The sequence below is a fragment of the Exophiala xenobiotica genome (genome assembly GCF_000835505.1).
Source record: "Exophiala xenobiotica strain CBS 118157 unplaced genomic scaffold supercont1.7, whole genome shotgun sequence".
Taxonomy (NCBI): Eukaryota; Fungi; Ascomycota; class Eurotiomycetes; order Chaetothyriales; family Herpotrichiellaceae; genus Exophiala; species Exophiala xenobiotica.
In genome coordinates, this window is record NW_013562488.1 from 2,228,448 (window position 1) to 2,248,468 (window position 20,021).

At 51.4% G+C, this 20,021-nt stretch overlaps 6 protein-coding genes and 1 non-coding gene across 9 annotated transcripts; 4 read left to right on the forward strand and 3 right to left on the reverse strand.

The window, feature by feature from the left end:
• The first annotated feature begins 23 nt into the window (after positions 1-23).
• On the forward strand, positions 24-2,904 carry PV05_11512 (uncharacterized protein). Its single transcript, XM_013455002.1, has 7 exons — positions 24-897; positions 953-1,000; positions 1,067-1,206; positions 1,278-1,398; positions 1,449-1,686; positions 1,755-1,876; positions 1,968-2,904. The coding sequence occupies exons 1-7, from the start codon at positions 540-542 to the stop codon at positions 2,468-2,470; spliced, it is 1,530 nt and encodes a 509-aa protein (XP_013310456.1). The 5' UTR covers positions 24-539; the 3' UTR covers positions 2,471-2,904.
• On the reverse strand, positions 2,855-9,605 carry PV05_11513 (uncharacterized protein). The gene is made up of 3 exons (XM_013455003.1): positions 8,805-9,605; positions 3,332-8,750; positions 2,855-3,279 (listed from the first exon to the last, which is right to left on the reverse strand). The coding sequence occupies exons 1-3, from the start codon at positions 9,251-9,253 to the stop codon at positions 3,217-3,219; spliced, it is 5,931 nt and encodes a 1,976-aa protein (XP_013310457.1). The 5' UTR covers positions 9,254-9,605; the 3' UTR covers positions 2,855-3,216.
• Positions 9,606-9,786: 181 nt separating this feature from the next.
• On the reverse strand, positions 9,787-11,784 carry PV05_11514 (uncharacterized protein). The gene is made up of 2 exons (XM_013455004.1): positions 11,362-11,784; positions 9,787-11,288 (listed from the first exon to the last, which is right to left on the reverse strand). The coding sequence occupies exons 1-2, from the start codon at positions 11,437-11,439 to the stop codon at positions 10,320-10,322; spliced, it is 1,047 nt and encodes a 348-aa protein (XP_013310458.1). The 5' UTR covers positions 11,440-11,784; the 3' UTR covers positions 9,787-10,319.
• Positions 11,785-12,084: 300 nt separating this feature from the next.
• Positions 12,085-14,423, forward strand: PV05_11515. 3 transcript variants are annotated; one of them, XM_013455006.1, is made up of 5 exons: positions 12,085-12,181; positions 12,295-12,682; positions 12,741-13,279; positions 13,331-13,929; positions 13,977-14,423. In XM_013455006.1, exons 2-5 carry the CDS (start codon positions 12,439-12,441, stop codon positions 14,146-14,148), a joined length of 1,554 nt encoding a protein of 517 aa, XP_013310460.1. In that variant the 5' UTR covers positions 12,085-12,181; positions 12,295-12,438; the 3' UTR covers positions 14,149-14,423. The 3 variants fall into 3 exon arrangements, with proteins under 3 accessions (XP_013310460.1, XP_013310461.1, XP_013310459.1); XM_013455007.1 differs by having other exon boundaries at positions 12,085-12,682; XM_013455005.1 differs by having other exon boundaries at positions 12,085-12,682; positions 13,331-14,423.
• On the reverse strand, positions 13,634-15,790 carry PV05_11516 (uncharacterized protein). Its single transcript, XM_013455008.1, has 3 exons — positions 15,430-15,790; positions 14,761-15,382; positions 13,634-14,714 (listed from the first exon to the last, which is right to left on the reverse strand). Exons 1-3 carry the CDS (start codon positions 15,758-15,760, stop codon positions 14,306-14,308), a joined length of 1,362 nt encoding a protein of 453 aa, XP_013310462.1. The 5' UTR covers positions 15,761-15,790; the 3' UTR covers positions 13,634-14,305.
• Positions 15,791-16,025: 235 nt separating this feature from the next.
• Positions 16,026-16,129, forward strand: PV05_11517. The gene has a single exon. It is a non-coding gene; the product is annotated as a tRNA-Leu (tRNA).
• A 65-nt stretch (positions 16,130-16,194) lies between these two features.
• On the forward strand, positions 16,195-16,602 carry PV05_11518 (uncharacterized protein; the record flags this gene model as incomplete). Its single annotated transcript, XM_013455009.1, has 1 exon — positions 16,195-16,602. A coding segment is annotated over one exon (398 nt), but the record flags the coding sequence as incomplete, so codon positions are not given.
• Positions 16,603-20,021: the final 3,419 nt, after the last annotated feature.

Sequence of the window (20,021 nt, forward strand, 5' to 3'; positions counted from 1 at the left end):
TGTTACTTTTCTCCATCATCGTCGTTTCTCCCACCTTCGTCATCCACCATCATGGGACATGGAGGCAAAATCCTCATCAAAAGGTTGCAATCCGATGGATCCGCAACGTGCCCGGCCTTGATGGATAACTACACCACACCATCTGGGTGCCTTCCCGGTCTGTCACTGGCCACTTCGCACCCTGCCGATAACAACTGTCGCTCCCATACGTTTTCTCCGCCTCAAGGAGAGTGGTCGGTTATCTTGCACCTGCTGAGCCATATCACTGGCTACAGGCAAGCCTCGCGATAATGCCAAAATGCCAGCTATGACCTATCGTGATGGCCAGCATTGAGTCGCTCCACAATTTTTTCCAAGCCATGGATCAACCTTCTTCGATCATATTTGATTCAGGTTCTTCCCTGTGGCTATTCTCGATTTCCGATCTTGTTTGACGTCGTCTTCATTTTGTACTTCTAATTGTACGGAGACTTTGGTCCGTTTGTCAATTCTGACTCCTTCCTTCAAAGCCTCGTGCATTTTCTTTCCGAGTCGCAACCATGACCGGCACAACCGATCCGGCAGCTATTCAGCCAGAAATAACGTCCGAAAAGAAGCAGGAAACTCTCCCTCCAACGACCGACATCGAAGGCGCACGCAAGGGCAGCCAAGATCCCCTGGCCTTGCTCGAGAAAATACGAGCCAACGACGACGCACATCCCATCCGCTGGCCTGTGTGGAAGAAATGGCTGATTACGTTTGTTTATTGCCTTCTGCAACTGTTCGTCACCCTCACATCAACAACCTATGTCTCTGTTGAGTTCTTGATCGAAGAGAAATGGGGCACGGGCGCTCAAGTCACGACTCTGGGCCAGTCGATGTTCATCATTGGGACAGCCGTTGGTCCTGCATTTTTGGGTGCGAAATCGTCCCAGCAGTGGATGTTTCCAGGACTGCAGTTGACGCTTTGTAGGTCCATTGTCTGATATTGGTGGACGGAAATGGGTTTATGTCGGGTCGAGTATGATTTGCCCTTTCGGAACTCCTTCAATGTGTGAGAGATGCGGCAATGCTAAAAATATTGCAGTCCTCCTTTATGCGATTTTGAACATCGGTACCGCTTTGGCAGACAACTTTCCCATGCTGGTCATTTTCTGCTTCTTGATCGGCGTGGCCGGCTCGGTCGCTTTGAATAACGTCGCAGGCACCATTTCCGATCTCTTTGGGGTATGTGCTGTTCCCGTCACTTCCCTGGAAATTCACAAAATGCATCAACACTGACATCTGCCCTCCTTCAGGATGCCGACAACGCCGCGCAACCCATGGCCCTATTCGTCTTGAGCGCCAATTTCGGCCCTAGTCTGGGCTCGCCGATTGGCGAATGGATCGCTGAGAATCCTAGTCTAGGTTGGCGATGGAGTACGTCCTGCCCGGCCCTGTCCACATTCGAATAATTGACAATGTCCAAGTCTTTTACATCAACATCATCATCGGCGGCGCTTTCGCCTTCATTCTCTGTTTCGTCCCCGAAACACTCCCCCGAGTCGTCATCTCTCGAGCCGTAAAACGACGAGGCAGTGTCGACCAAAATGCCGTCGACATCGCGCTGGGCTCGAGCAAGTTGTCCGTCATGCAGGAGTTCAAGTTCGTCACGACCATGGCCTTACGGATCATGTTTACGGAGCCAATCGTCATCTCGTTGGGGCTGTAAGTCACTTCTCTGTTCACACCTCATATTTGGAACATTCGGACAGGCTGACGCGAGGGGAACCTAGATACAACGGATTCGCGTATGGCCTGCTTTTCCTGTACCTCGACGGTGTCTTTGACGTTTTTGTGTTCAACAACGGCTTAAGCTATATCGGTGCCGACCTGACATATCTTAACTTCTGCGTTGGTACGTAATCCCCATCTCTCACCTCCGTTGTCCTGTCACCTGTCTCTCCTCCGGCTGTGCTCTGGTTGCCGGATGCTAATCAAGTCAACAGGCGTCACCGTGACGTTCTGCTTCGTGCCCGTGCAAACATACCTCTTCCGGCGCGACCGGTTGAAGCACGGCTACCACCGACCCGAAGCGCGCTTCCTCACATCCCTCGTCACCGTCTGGCTCTTCCCTGTGTCGCTGTTGTGGTTCGCCTTCACCTGCGACGGGTCGGTGTCGTACTGGTCTTGCGTCGTCGCCGGCGCCGTCCTGGGCTTCTGCGATCCGCTCCTGTGGCTCGCCATGCTGAACTACATCACGGACAGTTATCCCAACGTCGCGGCGAGCGCGATCGCCGCATTCCTGATCCCCAGCTTTCTGATCGCGGCGGCCCTCGCGCACGCCGGCGTGGCTATGTTCGCCAACATGAACACGAAATGGGCCTTTGCCACCCTGGGCTTTGTCAGTTTCGGATTGGTCGCGCTGGTCTATGTGCTCTTCTTCTTCGGGCCCAGGCTCCGGAGGTATAGCAAGCTCGCACGAACATTCGAGCAGGAGAAGGTCCGGTAAAAAGCCTGCAGGATTGGAGGCGCTCTGGTTCCTCTCTCAAAGGAGCTCGTAGGGGGAAGAACGCAAAGGGACGGGCCATGTGATGTACAGTACAGTAAGGTGAAAAGGAAAAGGAGATCGAGTGGCTGTGTCGCGACGTGCTTTGACTATCGCTGTAAAAGCGAGCGGGCACTTTCAGGATATGGAATCTTAACCTTGGGGGAAAAAAAGCCGGCGGAAGATGGACGGAGCGAGATACCTAGAGTGGTTGAACGATGGTTACCTTAGAACATACACCTGACCTACATCGGACGAGCCAGACTACGTCGACTGGACAACTCGAGTCTGGTGCTCAGTGAGAAAGGGTTTCGGGCGTCTTCTGGTACTCTCAGGATGAAGTACTGAGAAGACACGATCATGGTGGATTATTTTTGGCAGCAACCACTCACTATTCCTCCTCAATTCTTCTTTCGGATTCGGTCTGTATTGGTCTACAGGGCATTGCTTCGTTTTTATCGCTTTTCCATTTTCGTCTCCAACCCCAAATATTTCGGCCTGTGTTCTCGTTCCCTTCATCTCTACCAATACCCAATCGTAGCGGACCGAAGCCGCCGTCGCGGTTGCACGCGCCGAAAATACTCACACAAGGATGAAAAAAAAAGTGATAATTATCTTCTATCAGGACCGACACCCCCAGGGGATATTTGCCTGGCAACGATAAAAAATAGGCACCCGACGCTATGCCAACCCAAAAAGGCTCCGCTCGTTCAAGCGAAATAACTCTTCCATAAGACGCCCGCGAGATCTTCGATTTGTTCTGGTTTGAACGCCTGCGGACTCAGTTAGCATGAATGAAGGTGAAAACAACCCGAGAAACCATACCTTTACATCAATATGCCAAGTATCCTGCCTCGTCTTTTTGAAGTCGCTAATGATGCTCTTTACGCTGTTACCGACAGTTGCAGGGTCATTGGCAGCTTTGCTGCTCAGTGTCACGAGCACGTCTGGCATCCACGGTGGTGGTGGGCTTGAGTATGGAAATGCCTGGATCAAAGCACCTAGTCCCAGGACCGCAGCATGTCGGACAACAACCAATCGCTGAGCTTCTGGTGTTGGTGTGTTCGTCCCTGAAGTGCGTGCTGACGACAAGCCTGCCAGCTGGCCCTTTGGTTTCTTCGGAAGAGGATTATCGATGAGCATCTGTGTAAAGCGATCGCGCAATTTGATGATCATGCTATCTCTCCACTCCACAGGAGAACATCGTATCATGCCGGACAAGGTAGTGGCAGCGCCAGCACGGACCTCGTGCTGAGTATCTTCAAGCATACCAGCGACGCAATCAAACAGCTTCTGTTTGCTATCCTCAGACAACAAGAACAGTCGCCTGAAAAAGATGATTTGCATGTTGATCATGACTCGAAGGCGTTGATGCCAAGAAGGTGAGGTTCTCCCAATGCGTATCAGCGAATCCACCAGTTTCTTGTCTTCTCCAATGCGATGGGGAATGTTTGGCAGATGACGGAAGACATGATATGCCAGAGACTGCAACTCCGGATCTTCCTTCACATCCATCATGTGCAAGAATTGTTCAGTGAACAGGTCCGGGAAGTATTTGAGAAGCTGGGTACACTCGTAGGATGAAAGCATCGAGTCGAGCCACAGTAAGACTGTCTTGCTTCCAGATGTGTAGGCCGAGGGTGTTTGCTGACCTGGGGTCCGTTCTTGCCGCCATTTCTCCAATCGCCCAAAGATCTCGTGCATGGTGCCATCGAACTCTTCAGTGGGCAAGTACGGCTGTTCGCCAATGGATCCAGCAGTCTTTTGGGCTTGGATGAGTTCTCTGACATCCTTGAAAGATTCATGATATCGGGTTCGGAAGATAGTCGCAAGCGTATGGGCCATAGCCTCCCGAACACCTTTATATGGGTGATCGATATGATCGAGGAAGTCCTCCGTAATTGGTCTGTCAAGTTGGAAATGCCAGCCCGCGTCCATGATGACTTGGTGTAAGAGATGTATCTTCGAACTTTCTTTGAACGCAGCATTGGAGCCCATGTCCAGACGAAAATTTGCCAGCCACTCGACCAGCGGCCAGGCTCGACGTGGGTCTCGCGCCTGTAAAATCATGTGCAGGAATGTTGTCCAGTAGCCAGAGTTCTCAGGCGTCAATCCATCCGAGAAGACGCGCTGAATGATGGGGAAAGCGAACTCCCACACCATTGTTCGTCGCTCAATCGAATTATCCATGACAGATGTGACCATTCCAGCGAGGATCTCGGCAGTAGCGCGATGCTGGTGTTTGTCACTTCCATCTTCGAAAACTTTCAGTGTCTCCTCCTTGATTTCTTCGAACGTGGCAACGGCCAGGCCGTCCCTAATGATCAGCTCGAACGCGTATGTCAACATCGCGGCGCTGGCCATGCGGAACTTATCTGCAGACTGATCTCGCGGTTCCTGTTTGAGGTACTTGAAAAATGTGACAAACCATTCTCGATCAAGTAGCTTTCCGATGATTGTACGCTTCTTCCATTCAAGTTCATCGTAAACGATGTCATTCTTGACGTTGGCCTTGTAACCGGGCATGGTCTTTGACCAAACCAGCCAACCTGGGTAGTCGTGATCGATGTAGACGTCAGCTTCTGGTTGGGAGAAAGCCTTGAGATAGCCGTCTGTCCATGCTGGATCCTCGGCGTGTGTCTCGACCTTAACTTTCGCGGGAAACTCCTGCAATGCTTGGATATAGTTTGCATAGTCATGGTTGCACACGGCTCGAACATCAGTCATGGTGAAGAGAGCCACCAGACCTTGCGAGTAAAGTCCTCGAAGCCCGGGATGAGGATCAATTGTACCGCGAGTAATGAGATCGATCATGTTGTCTGAAGCGATGTGATCGAATCGCATTCCTAATGACATGACAACGGTAGCAACTCGAGTTGCCTTCTTCCAGTGAGACACACGGACCAGCTCGATAAGCTCTTCGGCCAGTTCAGCTTTCTTCCGCTCGATGTTGGCGCGTTTGCTCAGGACAAACTGTTTCTTCTTTTGTATTTTGTCTTCCACATCCTCGTCTGGCGTGAAAAGGTCGACATAGGTTCGATCAATGATGGCCATGCGGTCTCCCGGACGACCATATTCCATGATTTGAAACAAGCCACCACTGCAGAGCTTCTGTATCGAGGGCTTGTCTGCTGTACTGGCCTCGATAAACGTCCGGATCACATCAGGAGTGTACTTCCAGTGTCGGCCAACCGTCTTTGCAAGACTGCCGAATAAGAGGGCGAACAAGCCACCTTTAATACGAGGGAAGTTGTTGCTCTTTACAGCCGCTCGGAACGCTGCCAGTAGCGGCGGGATGACAAACAGTCGAGCGCCAAAGACAACCTTCAACGCTGACTCTCCAGCACTCTGAGCATTTCTACGGACCTCGGTATACAGAGACACAGATGACTGGGCGAGATCGAGAAGAAGCTGCTCATCCAGCTCTGAACGGGGTCGGGGCGTGGCATTATGTCGCATTCTCTGAGTGTGGTAGACATTTGCTCGGCGTACGAGAATCGAACGAGGATAGTCCTTTCTCACGCCACTGACTTTGTAGGGTTGCTCATCCGCATGCAGCAAGCGTGTGACCCGGTCGAGGACGTGTGCTGATCTTTCGATGCCGACGTCAACGAACCATGATCTATACGCCGTATACAAAGGTGCGAAAGAAGAAACATCATCCTCTCCCTCGCGAGTAAGGAATCCGTGCACTTCATGAAGGACACGTCCAATCTCTTGTCGGAGGGAATGAAGCTCTTGGTATCCACTATCGCCGGGTTTCAGGATTTGCCCACTGGGATACTGAAAGGATGGTTTGAGGGAAGTTTCATCGGTGCCATCGAGAGACGTCTCACTTTCGCTCATTTCCTGGCTCTCATTGTCGATGTCGCTGCCCTCAGGGGCATGGCCATTGGCTTGTGACATGGATTTTTCAGCATCAACGCCGGCGGCTGTAGTTTTCAGGCCTTCATTGACACCATTGGAGTCAAACAATACTGACACCCCAGCGAGGAGCAGACGTAGCAATACAAGATTGCGGGACACTTCATCTGACCATTCCTTGCCGCTGCCATCTCGCTTAATGCTAGAAGACCCTCGGATCAGACCTCTGAGGTGCTTCAGCGCACTTTCGGCTTGGTTCTGGAATAGCTCGATGGCGAAGTCGATCTCCTCCTTGGATGGGACGTGCCATTTCGGTTTGATGGATGCTGGAGGCTCCGCAACGCCCCATAGCTCAGCCGTTATGCCATTCTTAAGCTTGTCTGGTTCATACAAAGCATAGTCCGCTGTGTACGTCACTGTGAGATTGAGTAGCAGGTGATGCACGTAATTTGAGACGTGCACGGTCGGCATACCCTTGCATTTCTGTTGCATATAGACTGCAATATCAAACAGCTCTTGCTTGTACTTCAGGACGGCAGAACCCACATGGACCACACACATACTGAGCATGCTGATATTCCAGACAAGCCCTCGGTCTCGAGGGAGAACATCAGAGGCAGCATTTCTGGTTGACCCTGCTCCATTTTCATCAATCTCCGTGCGGATAGCGCTGATTAACACAGGGACAAATTTGGCTAGCGCTTTTTCGGGATCGACTTTGCAGAGACAGTTGCAAATGAAGGCCATGGCATCTCTGGACTGGTGGATGACGTGGTTCGCAACAAAATCCACAATCTTGTTCAAAGCCATGTCGAAAAGCTCCGGAGACAGAGACGCCAACAGAGGCATGAACGCGGCAGGTAATGTGTTGACAATGTTCTCTTCAGGTGATCCGCTCCGTATTCGCGCGGCGTCTGGCAGATTCTCTAAAAGTGTGAAAACCCTGCCCACAAAGGATGAGACAAACTCGCCGAACCCAGCAGTCGATGAAGCAAGAATCATCTCTTCATCCTTCTCGTTCAGGTTTGCATAGTTGAGCTCCACACTTGCTCCTTCTTGCTCCATTCGTTCCATTTCGCCAGTGATCCATTCCATAGCCAACATATTGCCTTGAACATCTTCACGGCCCTGAGAAAGGTCCTCAAATGGAATGTTGTAGCATACATTGGCAAAGAACGAGAGTGTGTAGAGTGTCTTTTCCAGATCGTTGGCGTCGATACCAGGTAGAGCAAGACCAAGTAGAGCTGTAATATGGCACCGGTAGCCTTTCGTTCTGATCATAGTTCTCGCCAAAATCTGGAGAGAACGCAATGACGATATCGTGCGGTGGACTTCAACAAGCCCTTGCATCGAAGGATAGATGCGCTGTAACGCACCTGGCAAAATCAGGTCGGGCTCGAGGAACGCAAGAGCTTGCAGAGTAGATAATGAGTAGCTCATCGCTGTGCCGCTCTTTGCATAGATACCCATGAAGATGACTTCGCGCAGGCATAAGACGAAACGCTTCCGAAGAGCGTCGTTGAGCCTTCTCTCCTCTGGCACTTCCATTTCTCCATTGCGTTCTCGGTTCCACCGCATGACAAAGAAGTCTGCAAGATAGAAGACCAGCTGAGCCAGAGTTCTGGTCCACGAACCGGAATTTGAGGGATGAAAAAAGGTCTCAATTGCTTGGATGAGGTTCTCGAGAAGAGAGAGGACCGAAGTCTTGTGCTCTAGGCAGGCTGGTGACAGAGACATCACAAACCAGCGGGCAATATGATGCGACACTGGATGCTTCCTAGAATCTCTGTCCAGCAGGATACCCATTCCAGCCGACAAGTCGACAAGGGCGCTGTAAGGCGAGGTAGACTGACCGACTGGAATCTCCAGCAATCTCAGAATGGCGGTTGTCATCAGGGTAGATTGCTCCGGCGTGAAGATCCCGAATTCCGAGAAATTGATATGCTTACTCGGTAAGGAGTCCCGCGCCATTCGCGAGAACAAATCAAGAAATGCTACATCCACCGTCCGAGACCGGCTGACCAAGGACCATAGATGAAAAAAAGTCGGTAGGAATTGCTGTGGCACCAGATCGGAGCGATTAGGCGGAGGTGGTGCTGTTGGGAGAAGCATATTCAGCAACCCAATTACGACGAAAGCTCCCTCAGCAGATGACATTGTGAAGTGTGGTAGCAGCTCTTCCAACATCGCCAGAGTATCCTCTGGGTCGAAGTACAACTGTGAAAACGAGGCGATCTTGGTCAAGGTCTTGATATTTCTCCTCATATTGGTGGTCTGCATCAATCCCGACTCGCTTGGGAGGACAAACACTTTCAGTTCTCGGTACAAGGGACGCCAATCGAGTGTGAGGTCTTTATGAGGTCGTAGGTAGTGCTTCCGCCTGCGGTAGGGTCAGTGACGAACAGCATAGCAAGGAGATGCGGCGAGAACGTACTTTGTGAGGAGCATGAACATGCTGGCAAAACGTTCGCCCACGCTGGGGTCGATGCCAGGAGCCAGAGCGAGTTCATAGTAGAGCTTGACGAGCTTCACACGATCTTCCTTTGAGGGGTCGAACTTTAGAGACAGCCAACTGCGCAGTTCTCTGGTCCAATGCACTGCCCCCGGTGTGAAATCACTGGACTGTATGGCAATGTAGAGATGTTTCAGGATTTCTGCTAGATCTCGTTGTCTCGTGGGCTCATCCTCAACGGAGTATGGCAGCGATGTGAAATAAGGGTAGGTCCTTGGTCTGTTGCGCTTGACCGGGTCTTCGCCATCAACAGCGCCATGGTCCATGGTGACCGCACCAGCTGGAGATGTAGCTCTTGATATTTCTGATCCATGTTTGCCGTGACTGCCGTTCATCAGCTCTTCAATGTGATGGTGTTTATGACTTTCCATCGTTCGATCAAGTCGTACGGAGACTCATGGGGATCTAGGGGGTTTCAAAGGATATCGGTCTCGATTGGAGCGTCCCACAGCATCGATACCAGTAGGAGAGGACGTCCGAAAGACCAGAAGGGTTGAGGAGCGTGGTGGCGGCAGAAGGCTGTCGATGTGCTTTGTAGGAACTCGATGGACGAAGCGCTTAGCAAGCCAAATCGCAGCCTTGCTACGTCACCTTTATGCCTGCCTGCTCGGAGGTGTCGGTGGGGCAATGGACTGCGACAAGCACTGGACTGGATCGTAAAAGTGATTCGATGCCTTCTCTAGGCACGAGTGAGAGCTATGCTGAAGCGAGGGTTTGTTTGCTCAATTGCACACGACACGGAGTCTCGAGTCTGCATGCGCTTGGCGACGCCTTTCTCGGATAAAATAATCAATGTCCTAAAGTCCGGGCGGCGGAGGACTGGAATAAACGAACTACTAGTAACTGTAGTACACCAGGAAGTCCATCACATCTCAAATCCCATCTTTACCCGTTGCGTGTCCGTTGGCAAGGTCATCTCTTCCGGAAAGGCACTGCTTCTTTGCAACTTGATGCTGAACATTCCATAAACTTTTGGTATTATGATATCTCACATTGGCCTCAGACCCGCCTTTGGGCTCTTCCAGGTTGGGCAGGCACATCGTCCCTTCATCAGGAGAGCACAACAGCCCTGAAAACGCCTTGTCGTGCAGCCCACTCGTCGATGGCAGGAAAATGCCGAAAGCAGTGACTCCCGAGAGATTCATCATGCAAGTCTCTCTTTTACGACACCTTCGCCATCTTCTGGACTTGCCTTTAGTCCTCCTTGAAGATCCTGGTAAAACACCATCAGCAGCGCTTCAGAACAACTTTCCTCGCTGTGACAGTCTTCATTGCATCAAACCTAGCATGTGAGCTTCCATCTCGGGTCCTCGTTGGTATCGGTCGACGGTCCCTGGTACTGCGCCGCCGTCCTTGCGGCTAAACGAAGGTAAATTCGTGCCTTTCCGCTTTCAATCTTTCATTGGCTTCCGCAGCCATAAATCGTTTTGCCATTTTTCAGCCTTCACTTGCCCTTGGCTCAGCGGCTTTCCGCCCCCATACAAAGTGGAAGTGCACATACATGTGCAACTTTGGGTTGACCAGATCCCTCTTAACTCTGGCGATGACAATCTTCGCTTCATCCGCACTATATCCCAGGACTCTGGTGAATAAAGCCAGCGTAAACGGCTCGACGGCATCGAGAAATTGAGCTCGATAGAAAGTGCCAAGCTCCTTATACTTCTTACCCTTCGCCCACGGCCCGATTGGTACTTTATATATTTCTTCATGAACATCCACAAAGCCAGCGTCCTGCATGTGCGCCTTCAAGGCAACAGCTGTCTTCAACTGTTTGCCGAATTTCTTGCTTGCTTCATTCATTTGCTCCACCCAGTCTTTGAGGTAAATGGCCTCATCAACTGTGCCATCGTCGCTCCAGACATGACACTGATACTCTTGCATCTCCATCCAGCCACCAGTCTTCAGGTTTTGGAGTGACTGCTTGAACAGCTTCGGCCAGTCGGCTACGCTCCCACAGAGAGCTCGGCCGTGAATAAAATCAAAATGCTCCGAAGGGGGGTATGTCCACTCGCTCTCGATATCGTCGACGTAAAACTTGACGTTTGGAGGGACAAACTCTGGTTGAATCGGACTGAGGTCTACACCAACAACAATCGATGCGGGGTGCTCGTCGCCGAATTCAATACAGTATAAGCCTGTACCACAACCCATGTCGAGAACCCGCTGTGGCTCTTTGAGCGGAGCCCGATATAAAGCTCCACCTAAAATCATCTTGTAAATGTGGTGAAGCATATCGAGTCGATCCTGCTCGTCCTCATCGTTCGGTAGAATATATTGTCCTTCACGATATGCGTGGTACCTTCGGCCATTCTCGTACTTGTAGTTCAAGACTGAGCTAGCCAGAGATGCCGTCCACGAGCCATCGGCAGATCCGCCAAATGCAGAATCAGCGTCGCTGTGATCGGACTATCCCTAGGGTTAGCTTAGGAACAAGCTACATACGAGTAAGACGGTCAAATGAGGGTGAGGCAATGCATACATCAGGTAAGAGTGCCGGTTGGTGGCTACCAGGTGGCTGCGCTGTCGGATTGGCGGATTGAGCCTCGTCCACGCACATGGTCGATGTCGCGCTTGGTCAATGCTCTTTGGATGAGCTTACACGGCTTGATGTGTTGATAATGCAACAAGACACATATAGCACAGAGACAAAGGTCCAGGATGAAGAAGGGAAGAAGTCAGAGAAGGGACCACCCTCGCTACTCGTAGACCAGAGTCCAAGTTAATGTCGCCAGATAGTGGGAGGATCCAGCGGGCCGATTCGGTTTGTGATTGTCGGTATCGACGTTGGTGGGATGTCAGTGACTCTATATGGCCCAACCAATAAAGAGAGCCAACGAGAGAAGAAAGAAGCGGACGGGGAAGACGGATGCATCGTAGTATACGTGGCTCGGCATGGGTGTCCTGATGGTGTGGGTGGAATACTACTGTAATAACAAGGGAAACAGCCAGCAAGCCAGGTCGACGGTCAACATGCCTAGGGCCTTCGAAACTTCGTGGTTTGACTTCCTTAGGTGCCGGTAAGCGGCCCGAACAAAAAAGGTTGGCGGAGGTTCCCGGCCAAAGAGCCAAACTACCAGAAGTCAGAAGCCTGTTGGTGCCCGTTGGTTCCCGTTGAAGAAGGCGCACCAGGCTAGTGAGGCCCAGCTCTTATACGCCTAATAAATGTTCACACGTCCCACTTGCATCATCGTTGGTTTCGTGGGCGTTCGGCGCGCAAACCCTCATTGAGCCCTCGCTAAGTCTAGGCGGACCTCTAGACTCAGGCCAGGTTGATATTGTGCCCGAGATCATTGGTCCAGGTGAGATTCTCGCATGCCTCATGTCTTTTTCGACCGCGGCTATGAAGATACCCGTGGCGTGGTGGGGAGCTGTCTTCATGGGGATGGGGATCTGTGTCTAACTACTGACACAGTATGCTCGTTGAATTCAGTCGTCCATTACAGATTTTTGCTTGAGCCATGTTATCCGTACAAGCAAGACTGAATGAATCGTTGAACCAAAGCTGTTCTTGAACACTTGGAAGCCATCTCCTCGATATCCTGGTCCATTCTCTACGATGGACATCCTGTCGCTGCGAAGATATCTCCCCACCAGCCCATCTCTGGCTCTTCTCACAATCACCAGCACATCCCTCATCATCTATGTCTTTGTGCTTTCCGTCTACCGTCTATACTTCCATCCCATTGCGCACTTTCCAGGTCCCAAGCTCGCCGGTCTGACAAGATGGTACGAGTTCTACTACGAGCTGGTCAAGAAAGGCCAGATGACATTTCACATTCAAGAACTCCATAAGAAATATGGTAAGAACTCACTCATAAATCATCTCACATGATTGATCGATCCTGACCGTCACTACAGGCCCGATAGTCCGAGTAACACCAAATGAACTACATGTGCTTGACTCCGACTATTTCGAAGAACTCTACGTCAAGTCTGGCAAACTGGACAAATATGCTCCGTTTTCAGCTCGATTTGGTACCGACGACACTTTCTTCACGGCACCATCTCACGAGTATCACCGCCGACTGCGCAACTCAGTCGCGCCCTACTTCTCCAAGCGCAAGATCATGGACTTCCAACCAGTCATTCGTGCCAAGTTGGACACACTCTGCTCCAAGATTGCCGAGTACGCTGGAACAGACAGAGTACTGCCCCTGCACCGGGCTTGGACTGCATTGACTGGAGATGTTGTGACGGAATTCTGCTTCGCCAAAGCATACAATCACCTTGACTCGCCGGATTTTGAGGAGACCTTCCACGAGCCTATGCATGCTGCATGCGAATCGTCCAGCGTGCTGATGCAATTTCCATGGCTGTGGCCCATAATGAACAGCTTGCCGGACTGGGTAGTTGTACGGGTCGAACCAAAGATGCACATGCACATCCAGGTGCAGCACGTAAGTACCAGCAAACCTTGTATACGTTCTCTCAGTTACCGACGTGCTTAGGACTTCGAGCGCACCATTTCGGCACTGAAACAAGACCATGACGAGACCCATAAGTCCGTAGACCATGCCACCCTCTTCCACGAAATGCTCAACAGTGATCTCTCACCCAAGGAGAAATCCGTCAGCCGCATGGTACAAGAAGCACAAGTCATTATTGGGGCCGCCATCCTGACCACCTCCTGGGCCGCGGCCGTTGCAAGTTTCCACATCATCAACAATCCGGCCATATTCAACGAGTTGAGGGCCGAACTCGAAGAAGCGATCCCTGACCCGAACACAAAACCGGATTGGCAGAACCTCGAACACCTGCCATATTTGAATGGATGTATCAAAGAAGGGATTCGCCTAGCCTATGGCATCGCATCACGTCTGCCTCGCGTAGCACGGACAGACTTGAAGTACAAGGAATGGACAATCCCGGCCGGTACGCCGGTTTCCATGACGATTGTGGACATGAACCACGATGAAGAGGTCTTCCCACAGTCACGATCGTTCATCCCCGAGCGCTGGCTGAATAATCCGACGACAAAAGATGGTCAGAGTCTGGACAGGTATTTCGTCGGCTTCGGGAAAGGTGCCAGGTCGTGTATTGGTCTGAAGTACGTTTCTTCCAGCCCTCATCATCTTGTATGCTGACACGTAGCAGTCTTGCCCAGGCGGTATTGTACATGGGTCTTGCAGCTGTCTTCAGGAAATTTTCTTTCGAGTTGTATGAGACCGACGTGTCGGATACAATTCTTGCTCATGATTACTTTGTGCCGACAGTGAAGCTGGACACCAAAGGTATCAGGGTGAAGGTGAAGTCGGTTGAGAAGTAGCACAATGTCGACTAAACCCATGCCCTATTACTAAGGTGATGGGGCCTAAAGGCGGTCGGTAGTCCATGAAACATTCATGTATACGATGTAGATAGGACTGAAGTCGAAGTTGCAAGCCCCTTGATACTCCAGCATTGATCCGCGAACAGCAACTTTGTCAAGCTGGCGGCAAGAAGGATGCATATAGCCCAGCTTGAATGAGCGCGTAGAGAATCATCCAACGTATAATGACAGATGCGCATTTCGGCCGGTCCCTAGCGCTTGCTGCTAACCAGATGTACCACAGGGGATAACCGGAAGAGATTCGTGCAATGATCTGGACATGATAGCTTGTCAACGCTAGCACCGAAAGCACAAGCTGTGGCAAGGCCAAACTCGCCGTGACCAATTTGGGGTGAATGCTCGCTCTGTCAGAAGCAGAAGGACTAGCAGCCACCTTGCCCCGAAGCACCTCAGGGTTGCGGAGAGTGTCACTAGCGGACTGGACCAGAAGCCATAAGGTTGGCGCAGCCAGGAGGAACAGCGGAAGATTTGACAAGGTCCAGTAGCGAAAAGGGCCAACATTCCTGTAGGCTGTCAGTTGTGGTCGAAGTCATGGGAAAAGGTGCTTACCAGTAGTGAGACTGAACAAAGGTGAAGATGGAGGGCAATGTCCACTGGCACCATTCACGCCGGTCTCCGGGACTTCGGCCAGCACAATATACCTGAAACGCAAGGACTTGCGGCAAAAACATCCCAACTGCCACCAGGATTCCTCCAAGGCCGACGGAGCCCAACCGAACAATTCGAGTCAAGGAGAAGCCTTGAGAAAGCAATGCAAGCAGGGTAGTGACGGCTTCGATGAGAAATGGGATGCCCGCCAATATGCCATTACTCCTGATGAGAGTGGCCAACCCAAAAGCCGAGCCCGCGATGACCATATTGAAGCATCCGGCAAATGGTCTAGCATGGTTGAAATATTGATGGGCCCACAGGAAAGCCAGGAACCCGGAGAATGAAAGGCAAGCAAATACGCTCTCGGTGTATGGAGCCGATAAGAATATTCCCGCTGGCGAGAATACATGAAGCGTCGCAGCAACGAATGGTATGGCAGATTGTGACTGCCCTTTCCCACCGAGAGTGGTAGCTATCGCCCACAACTGGATGACGGCTAGCCAGTGAGCTGCATGGGATAACAGAATCCCTGCCAGGGCGAAGGAGGTCGACCTGCTGACGATGCTCGACCCTTCGAGTACTACTACATATTCAGCGTTGAGTCGTTGGGTCGGGTGGGAAGCTCACATTTGGCAATCCAAGATATTGTTGAGGACAAGCCGATGCCAAAAGCCCACTCCTGCTCATAGACATGTCCGTATTCGGCCATGTGAGTAAAATATATTGCATCCCATCTCACAAATTTCAGCCATTGGCTTTGGAGTTGAACCGGGGTGTTCTGAAAGGGTGCAGTGGCATTCTTATCGAACCATAGAAGACTGGCACATGTGTCATAGCCGACTCCTGGACTGGCTAAAGCGGTCAAGAAAATGACAGACTTCCAAACGACAAAGATCGTAGACAACGACACGATGGGATGCTCATGTCCGTACTGTAACAGTGTCTTAGTCTTCATCATGCACGGTCGTTGTCCAGAGTTGGTGTGCAGACATCAATCATCTAGGGAAGAAGTGGCAGCGTCACCATCAACTGCTGTCGGGCGCTTGGATTCTCCGAAATTGCCAAGTGCTGTGACCCTACGAGCCTTATTGGTGCCTATTCCATTAGTGGTGGATCACACAAATTTCGGCACTTCAAGTCTCCTTTTTTTTAGAATATTATATATTGAAGTTGTCAGATTTTGGTCACATGATCAGTAAAACAATCTTGCTGCTCAGCTTCATGGAGAGATGGCCGAGCTTGGTTATGGCGTCAGGTTAAGGCTTCAGTCTTAACACCACGTTTCCTGATGGGGCAACCCGCGTGGGTTCGAATCCCACTCTCGTATGTACCGTCGCCAAAAAGCCGAGACAGCTTTTTAACAATCTGCAGTTCATATCATCAGACCGAGTTCTATGATCTTTTTTCCACCAAGTTTTCGCTTCTATGCATCCTCTTTTTTTTTGTTCCCGAGCCCTTTGTCCTTTTGCACCTCACGAGGTCACAAGGATCGTATCGTGCAGGACCAGCGCGGTCAGGATCCGACAATAGCCGAACATGGAGAGGATGGACGGGAGAGAGACCTATTGGTGAACAAGCGCGGACTGTCGATGGTGGTCCAAAAGATGGATGTCAGGGTACCGTTCAGATCGGTGCCAACTAGTCTTTGGTCAGCCAGATCGACTAGGCATAAGAAGTATGAGACAGTAGAGGTCGAACAGATGCAACCAAAATCGTCATGGATCTTGAAATTCGTGGAACAAGATTCCAGTGTTAGTAAAGCAGGCATGAAACTAGCGGGATCGCAATGATGAAAGCATGGTAGCCATTGTCGTCCAAAGAGAGTACAAAGTATGCACATGCACACGTGGTATTGACAGAGGCACTCGTTTCGCGACGACGACGTGAATTCAACAAAGCATCCCTGTTCTGCATACTCAGGCCAGACATAAACCCGGGTCACGAAGTTGGGATGGCACATGTTTGACGGCTGCCGACCGAACCGAGATGCAGCATTTTGCCAGATCTGGGTCAAGAGGTCTACCAGGGTCGCCCACATGGCCCCCTTCGGCTGCACTCGACACCTGCAAAGGGGAACTGCTGAATGCAGGCCGGTTGCAAGCAGCTCACCCTTGTCGCTTTTCCCCGGCCGCAGCCAGGTCGGAGCACGAGCCATACGTGATCAACGAATATACCTAGCACGACCTAGGTACATACTCACATCCAGCTCTAGTGAAAGAGAAGACGTCGTTCGCTGATGATCCTCCACGGGCGTTTGAGCGGGTAGGTTCTTTGCTTAGTCGCCTTCCAAAGCAGGAGCCGAAGCAGATTGATGGCACCGAAATAAAGGACGCTCCAAGCTCCAAGCAGGCATGTGTCGTCAAGAACTGCCATCATGCGAAAGTGCAGAGTCTGTCGATATGGGTTGCAGGGTTCTAGGTGATTAACGCCCATCAGCACCACGTGGATCTGCACCCTGTAGCCACGTGGAAGAAAATATTGTTTTGATCTTGATCGAAGCTCTGGGGCATCCGAAGTAGCTTTTGCAAAGGGGGCAGGGGGGCTGAGCTCGTTCGCTGACTGCGGCTGTGGTGACCTGTGCATCGTGCGTTCAGCTATGGGCCTATGGGCGCTCTGCTCTGGTTCTGTGTTGAGACAGGCTGGCAGACGTGCTCATAGTCGCCCATTGGCGAAAGTTTGACACTTCTAAGTATTCTGGACAGCCCGAAAGGGAAGATGCAGTGGCACAACATGTATGCAACATGCCCAATCGAGGTTGTGGGTTGGATCCGACATTGATGGCTCTATCGACGGACACGAGAAAATGTGGAGATGCCAAACCCAGGATTTCGGGCATCCTGTCGCTCGCAAAAACGTGGCCAACAACTTGTGCTACCTTCAAAAGTCTGGATGGGGCGAGATTCGTGCGTGGTGGCTGGCCTAGAACGCCGTCGACTCGACCATATTCCAATTTTAGGACGAGTTTCACCGTTCCGCCACTGCAGATGTCGGCTTGAATGTTTCAACTTCTTGGTACAGCAAGGCGCGATTGAATGTCAATTGCGATCGAGCCCGCTGAAGGCACCCTCTGAGGGAAGCCTTGAGGAGCCAAACAATGCGGCGATTCGCATGGGAGACAAGCACCGAGAGAGGAGTTCCTCATGCCTTGGTGCTGTGATCATACCGCTCATTCAAGGCTGGCAAATAGTCGTAGACTGTGGCTGCCAAACTCGTAACGATGTCCAGCAGACATCCTAGCAAGCATTTTTGCACAGCACCGACCTGATTGATCTCCGGTCCTCCAACATCTGGGGTTGTTGACATCATCGCGGTTTGAGTGTGTGCAGATGCATCCGAATCGTTCGCTGGAACACACTTGTACTATGTAGCCAGTAAAAGTGCGCATGGGCTTGTCTGTACATTGCATGTGTACACGTCGGAGACTCAGCCTTCGGGAGCCTTTGTTCATACCCGGGTTCCATGTGACAAGTCTGCGAGCACCCATGACAGTAACTTTTGACTCCAGAATGTGGAATTTTTTGAGTCCCTCCCGGAGGTGAGTCTGCTATTATATCGCAGCGCGAAGCCACAGGAAAGTCAGACGAAGTTGGAAAGAAGGCGAACATCTCTTTGTGCGCAGAGTGTCGAAGCCGTCCTAGTAGAATGCCGACGGCTAGTTAAGCGAAGTCGTCACTGAGCAAGCCTAGTGAGCCCGGGGGACTTGTGGGAGGTCATCAGCAGCTCCACACCTGGCCAATACTTGTAGTTACTTCCACACTTTATAAGTTAGTGGAGTATCAAGTTGCAGGCTCGGTAAGGGCCCTTTAGCCGTCCACGCCATCATACACCGTCAAATCGGAAATCGTGGGCTGTTTCCGCCCTCGTCAATCTTGACTCGGGGGTTCTAAGCAGTGTGTGGTGCATCAGTGCTAGTGGGATATCGTAGCCCACTGTCAATAATGATCGATTTCTTCGCCTGAAAGAACCTGAGGATGTCGATGCACCTTCGTGGAGCGCTGCTGGGGCCCCCTTAAACAATCTCTTTTGGGTTCATCCATGCCAATGCCACTCGCTTGGAGCTGTCAACGCCAGCCCAATTGCCCATGGCCCAGTTGTCACTCAAATCGGAGGGAGCTACTTTTGTTGACTGCATATCCTCAACGCTAGTTCGACCCTTTCAGAGCGCCCAGAGCCTATTACTTCGGCAGCCGTTCGGACACATTTTGCTCCCTGGGCAATTGAATTCAGAAACCCAGTATTGACCACATAAATGACCAGTCGAAGCACACAATGTGCAAAACCCTGTTTCGGCGAACCTCGGATACCTTCAGCAAGGCCACGTATAGCATTTCTCGTTGGGGTAGCTCAAGGTGGCGAATGTCCTCCAGCTCCTTCTCTTTGATTAGAGGCTCAGAGAGTCAAGGGGGCCATCCAAGGATCTTGTTTGATATCGTCCCGTCTTCCTGACATGGGAGGCTCACATGGTACCCACGCTCCTGCAGCACACAACCCTAGTAGCGGGTCCTCCTCGAGTCAAGCAGATACGTTGCACAGCTTTCAGTGTCCCACAGAAGAGACGTAAAACCTCGGATTCTCTGCGGCAGGTGTCGCCTCTTGAGGCCAGCTGCAACACCCTTGCAGCACCAGCCAGACACTAAACCTGTCCGAGTCAGGAACAACGCTTCTTGGGCCACCATTGTCTCCTGCTCGTCCTAGATGAGGTCGAAATACCCCTGCTCCATCTTATTCGATCGGTCGTTCAGCCAGGTATATTCTGCTTATGGAATCCAGTTACACAAGGACTTCTTAGAAGTCCGCTTGACCCTTGTATAGGAGGCAGTGAAGCGAGGGAAGCTCGCTTGAAGCTTCCTTCCCTCCCAGCCTGCAAAGTTGTATTCTGGTGCTGCAGGACTGTGCGAAATCTCCTCCAGCATCAATCTGTGGCATGGAGACCCCAAGATTGCAGGCTGTACGGCAACGGTATCGATCTCGATCGCAAGGCTTGTGATCCGTGATATCCGTTGTTCTGCTGTCTGTGCCATCTTTGCAAGCATGCACCTCCTGCCTGCCTCGCTGAAATGAGCAAAGGGACATTTGCTCAACCGGCTTTTGTTTCCCTGCGCCATCGTCGCTTTTGGACCCCCCACCTGCCCACGATATAGAGATCACCAGGTCCGTACCTCGTCATTGGCTGCGACGGATCTGTTGTTTGTCCCTCCTTCTGCATGACACTCCTAATC